At 40.5% G+C, this 6128-nt stretch overlaps 1 protein-coding gene across 1 annotated transcript; it reads right to left on the bottom strand.

Annotated features, from left to right (window-relative positions):
• Positions 1 to 1888: 1888 nt before the first annotated feature.
• Positions 1889 to 5963, bottom strand: LOC113033653 (protein limb expression 1). The gene is made up of 6 exons (XM_026187668.2): positions 5602 to 5963; positions 4809 to 5005; positions 4037 to 4177; positions 3862 to 3957; positions 2831 to 2908; positions 1889 to 2750 (listed from the first exon to the last, which is right to left on the bottom strand). Exons 1-6 carry the CDS (start codon positions 5675 to 5677, stop codon positions 2295 to 2297), a joined length of 1044 nt encoding a protein of 347 aa, XP_026043453.1. The 5' UTR covers positions 5678 to 5963; the 3' UTR covers positions 1889 to 2294.
• Between the last annotated feature and the right edge of the window lie 165 nt (positions 5964 to 6128).

The raw sequence follows: 6128 nt of genomic DNA, 5'->3' as shown, positions 1-6128 counted from the left end.
ATCATAAAAATTTACATTCCAAGTCTCAATAAACCCAGTTTCAAAATATATGAAAAGCTGAGGGGTGTGTTTTGTTGTGTTAACTAATTGTTCACAGTGATTTAGTTGTAGTTAAAATCAGAATTTGCAAATTCATCATGATTTATCTCATAAATCATTACACAGCACTCTTCCCTACATAAACTGCCTTTATAAGTTAAAAGTGTCAGTATCAGTATTGGTATTGGCAATACTGGCCCTCTATTTATTTGGTATCTTCAATACCTAAATTTACAGTATCGCACACCACTGGTCTTCGCTCGTTTTTTCACCTTTTTCCGACACCCTTGCATTTAAATCCAACTTCGGTCGCCTTGTGTACCTGGCCTATAAGACTGAACATCAGTCCCTATTCCTTGTTTCGCATAATGGTATGATGACAGTCTGTCTTTGCATGGTGTGCCTATCAATGTAAAGTCTCACCCCTGCCTGCTCCTACATACTGACGGGCCATTGATAATTGACATATGAAATTCTCTGGCAGGCCGGATGTGGTCCGCTGGCTGTACGTGTGACACTCCTGCCTTAGATAATTATTTTCACTCACTACAAAGTCATAAATGTCTTTATCTGCAAGTTAGTGGTATCACTGCATAATTTCCTCCATCAACATACTTAAAATCTAAAATTTGACTAATGCATTATGACATAATCAAATTATCACAGTCTGAAATGACACATAGGATATTTAAAAAAAAAAAAACCCAAACAAACAAAAAAAGTCACAGGTTATGAGGGCAGAAAAAAACATTCATTTTGAAATGTACTTTTAAAATGACGAAATTAACGTTTCCCCTGAACTATGCATTTGTTATGTGTCCTTTATCAATGTAAAACAATCAAATAACATGTAATAGGTCAGGATCTTTCACTGTTCTTAAAAAAACTGACACATTACATGGCAGCCTAGACATGCAGGGAGGAGTGAAGCAGGGAGAACAAGTTTACATACAGTCATGTGAAAAAGAGTGTCTAAGCCTTCTATGATTTCCCGTGGAAAACTAAGGACAGCTTGACTGCTTCCATAGGAACTAAAAGGGTGAGCGGCAGCCAGGTGCTGTTAATCAAATGCATTTGATTAACTGACAAACAGAAAGACTCCACTGGCCTCAGTATGTTCAGTGTTACAATTAAAGAAAGACAGAAAGAGTATAAGTTGTTTGGAAAGTTTGCCAGGGGAAAGCCTATTCTGTCTAAAAAGAACATGACAGCACAAGTTGCATCAGAACAAATGACAAATCTTCTTGAGAGATGAGTCCAAGGTGGAGCTATTTGTTCATAATGTGCAGCACTACATTTGGCAAAGCCCAAACGCAGCATATCAGCACAAACACAACTGTCACCACATGGGGGAAGGGTGATAGTTTAAGCTTGTTTTGCAGTCACAGGACCTAGGCACCTTGCAGTCCCTGAGTCCACAATGAACTCTAAAACTTTTATCAAATTGTGTCACGTGCCAGGACAATGATTCCAAGCACAACAGCAAATCTACAACAGAATAGCTGAAAAAGGAAAGAATCAATGTGTTTAGTGGCCAAGTCAAAGTCCAGACCTAAACCTGATTGAAATACTGCAGGTGGACTTCAAGAGAGCTGTAGATAACAAATGTTAACAAACTTAAATGAACCAAAGCAAAGTTGTAAAAAAAAAGACTGATAAAGTCAAGTTACTGCTACTAGAGGTGCTTTAGGTAGGACTGCATAGAGTGCTATGAAAATGCTCTTTTGTGACTGTGCATGCTACATTGCTACAAGAATGTGCATAAATAAAATGTAGGACAGTGACAGAGTGCTCTTCATAAAACCCCCCAAAAACAAACAAAAAATTGAGGTCCACGTTAAAAATGTAATTAAGTTTTCTACTATTTAATCTAAATCACTTGAATGCTACATTTATTGTTGTTAAAGCTGCTTATACATTACAGTGAGCCATACTTTTATAGTCACAAACTAAATTGTATGTTAATTAATAATGGTCGGGCATCATAATAACACCTCAACCCAATTTTGTAAAACCTCTTTTTAAACTCTCAGTCATGCTGACAAAAAACATTCTAGTTGCCTTCTGTGTAGCAAATGTAGATGTAGAAGATTTTTTAGCTGCATAGGCAAAGAATACCCTCACTAACTTCTCATATGTAAAATATGACAGAAAACACTTCAGAAAAGAGCTTCATGGTTAATCCTAGTGGGCCTTTAGGAGGTATAGAGTTAAATGGCAATATGTTTTGCCCATCCTCTACTTTGTGATTCAGTTTATTCAAAGTCATCTAAAGGCTCAAATGTTTGCTCTGAGCATGGTGAAGGACTATCAGAGAGTCCAGAGGCTTCACAGACTGTTTGCTGTGTGTTTTTATGGACCGGTGGCAAATGGCTTAAGGGTGGGGCTCGCTGGGCTTCTGTTTCCTGGCTGTAAAATGTGTCTAAAGGCAGATGCTCTTGCTTGTATTTGCGACTCAGCGAATGGCTGAAGACCTCAGGTGTGTGGTGAATGTATGCTTGGCTGAGAGCCAAGCTAAGGATCTCTGTTTTTTCCTTGTAGAAGCGCAGCTCTACGCCTCGACGCCGGGCCAACACTAGCTCCCTCTGTGCCACCTGCAACTCAGCTCCGATGAGACCCGGTGATCTCTGCTCCCGTGCGAGCCAATCCAGAGCCATATTGCTGCGCACGTACTCATCAAGTCCTCGCTGAGAGTAATATCTAATCACACTCTGAGATGGAGGAGAGAAAATAGGCCATCATCACTTCATAGATACGGAGATGCTGACACTTAATCAAGCAGGACCCATACCTGTCGAGAGCACTGTCTTTCCCTCAGAGCTTTCAGAGTCCCGTTCCAGTGCAACAACTGAAAAATTGTCATCATCTCCTACAGAAAGATGAGGTTGAGAAAGAAACACAGTCAGAAAGGAAAGTTTAATGCACCTCCACGAGTACTGAGTTAAACCTAACAAACCAGATTAGCGTTGTAAGTTTGACAAAGACAAAAATATGAATATTTATTACATGTAAGTGGTTGGTTTGACAAAACTATCACAAATCCTCAAGCACAAGGTATGTTTCACCTCGATTTATAAAACACCAACTGGGTGAACAGCTGCCATGTGTTGGAAAACTAGTGACATTACTGTTAAACAGAGAGTCCATACATTAACTTAAACCAACATAATTAGACGCAGATGGAAAGTTGTTTCAGGTTGACATCCGTGTTGTACCTGCTGCTCTGTTTACAATTCTGCTGCACTATGAAACCATTTGACACCTCCTGCATTAACTGCAATTATAAATTATACATTCTAGTGACAGCTGCAAAGCTTATACTCAATGCTGCGTGCAGACCGGTGCACAAGTGTGACTACATTTCAGCCCATGTGCATGTGGATAGTGTGTGTATTACTTGGACACAATCCATCTCTATGAGTTGAGTTTTAGCAGGAATGATAATGACCCCATTTCCTTCTACTAATAACCCCTCTGTCTGCAGGCATGTGCTTATTTATACAAAAGGTAGAAATATTAGGTGTTTAATAACACATGTCTCTGCCAGGGTCTGAGAGATATGTAAGAGCAGAACAGAGGGGTAAACGATTCCAAGGAAGGGCAGAATTGCCACCCTGTGAGTGGCCTTTTCTTTTTTTTTTTGATGTTTGCCTTATAATAAACTGTTGATACTTAAATTGTGGGTGTTATTATAAACACTCTATTTATAGTGCAAAGTGGCACTTTACATTGTAAGTGTAATGCTTGGAATCTTTCAGTCTATCTAGTCATGAAGCCATATTTATGTAAAGCAAAAGAAATGAGTGTTTCTTTGTCCTTTACCTGGAACTCCAGCATGCTCCTTCCAATGTAGGAGTGAAGCAGCAAACTGTAGGTTCCTATACTGGTACCCGAATCACATGCATCTTCTACAGAAACCTTTAAACGCATCACAAAGCCTGTTAATACTGAGACATACAAGTTGTAATAATGTGTGTTTGAACTAGCTTACACATACAGCACTGTCTCTGGCCGCCTGACGCAAACTATGAGCGATGAACTCAGGGTCAATGCGTCGACATGGCAACTCATTCACAAGTGAGTTCATCAGAGCCACACGAGCCGCGTCCCTCCGAGCTTCTGCTTGAGTTTCACACACCTGAGTATGAGCAGAAAACCAGCAGAGTGCGTCAAAAGGAGTGTGTGGGCCTCAGGCTGCGTCCACATGTCCATAAATGGGCACCCAGTCTTGTATTTTTTTTGATAATTTTGCACTTGACTGCAGCTAATCATGGGATCTGAACTCACATCACTATTGAGATTAGGAATTCACAGATACCCAATCATATGCTGCCTCTGAGCTGGGGGCTGCTGTCTGGATCACAATGAGCCCATTGAGAAGCATCATGAGATTTAAACTGAACAACATCATTTTAAAACGACTTTTAAAGTCAGTGTGAAAATGTGAAATTTGATTCTATAACACTTCTATAAAACCAAAAGAATAACATTTTGTTTAAAAGCTTGCTATGGCTTTTATTTGCTGGTAATTTTGTTGAATTGTGCTGGTGCAAAGCAATTTTGTAATACTATTAAAAGGTGAAACAAGTGATAATGTAGCATAAGTTAATACTGTTATTACTATTACTTGCTCTAATTCTGTTATTTATGTACTCAACCTTTAGCATATAGTGGTATATTTCCTGTAGGGCTTTAAGGATAACAGCTGTTTATTCATATAAGCACATTAGATGAAAGTGTCGTTAGAGCACTGTTGATGTCAAACACACCTTATAGTTACCAAAACAGCTTCCTCCAGGAAGCGTGACATAGCAGACATACGGAGGTCCAGGAGAAGGTGCAGATTCGTACAACAGCAGGCTCTCTGTCTGGCCAGCTCCCTTCCCACCAAAACCATCCGAGTCACTGGAGGAACCATTCAGCTGCTTCTGCTCCCAGAAGTTATGAAGAATGGCCACCACGTTTACTGCACATACATGCATGTCAGCACGAAGATTGAAAATGTTTGTGAAAGGCCACTGTTAGGAATTCTTGCATTTGTATTAAGGAGATGTTATTCATCTGTCTGGGGTTCCCTTATATCATTCTGCTAACTCTCCTGTGTCATCACACTTGCTGAGCAGAAATTTTGACTTAAAAATAGAAATCAGACATCTGTGTTTATCTGCATACCCAGACAGCTTATATTGAAGTAGACTCTGGAACTGAAGGGAAGCACCTCACCACTTGACAATATTAGTATTTCCGAATACTTTTGTGCTCACTCTGACCCAGAAATGGGTTTAAAAGTTCCCAGAGTCCTTTACTTCGTGGCAGGAAAGTCACTTTAGGGCCATTTATGGCAACAGGGAGAACTTAACTCGCATTTATTTGAGCTATGGAGGAAATGTTACAAAGTAAAACAATGAAACACTCCCCTGACTTTCTTTTAATGTGATGCATTATTGCCTTGCTAGTGGTAAAAACCACTGTTAAGCAGTAAGACTTGTAGCTGTGCTCTCATATCTTCTTTGCTGTAAAAACTAACCTGTAAGTTTGTCACAAAGTTTCTTGCCTACTCACAGTCTTTGGGGCCGGCGCCAGTCTCAGTTTGTGATAAATACGACATGATGCTCTCCTCCACTTTCACGTCACTCATCTTCTCTCAGCATTTAGTTCCTGCTGCCTCAAACACGTTCAGACCATTCTCTTATTAAAATGATCCACCAAAACAGCACGTCTGACTCTGAGTAGCTAAGTAGAGTAATAACTGAGTAGCCACCACCGTCACCATGGCTCAAAATTAGAAGGAACCTCCACTCCCCTTTCTCCACCTCCCCAAATCCCCCTCCTCCTCGTCTGTTTGACCATCTCGTCAGGGCTTCTCTTTTGAAGCAGACCACCTTTGTCACCCTCTCTGCCAATTAGCTCAGAGGGCCCCTCGGTCCTCTTGTACATGCACACACACAGAGGTGCAGAGCTGGAATGCTGAGCCCCTCCTCTGGGGCTGTGCAGCTGCCTAATCCTTGAGCACAGTTGGACGGTTTAAACTCGACCTAGCAGCCAAGTTGAAACCACAATTTTTTATAATGAAAAAAACATAAGAGGAA

The sequence above is a fragment of the Astatotilapia calliptera genome, chromosome 12, assembly GCF_964374335.1.
Source record: "Astatotilapia calliptera chromosome 12, fAstCal68.1, whole genome shotgun sequence".
In the NCBI taxonomy this organism is placed as follows: domain Eukaryota; kingdom Metazoa; phylum Chordata; class Actinopteri; order Cichliformes; family Cichlidae; genus Astatotilapia; species Astatotilapia calliptera.
Note: the sequence above shows the minus strand (reverse complement) of the source record. Positions and strands in the feature narration are given on the sequence as shown.

Excerpts from the sequence above, each read along its gene's own strand:
- LOC113033653 (XM_026187668.2), bottom strand. The coding sequence starts at position 5,677 with ATGAGTGACGTGAAAGTGGAGGAGAGCATCATGTCGTATTTATCACAA. Across the intron at positions 5,006-5,601 it reads TGGCGCCGGCCCCAAAGACT|TAAACGTGGTGGCCATTCTT; the intron begins GTGAGTAGGCAA and ends ATGTATGTGCAG. Across the intron at positions 2,909-3,861 it reads GGAGCATGCTGGAGTTCCAG|GAGATGATGACAATTTTTCA; the intron begins GTAAAGGACAAA and ends ATCTTTCTGTAG.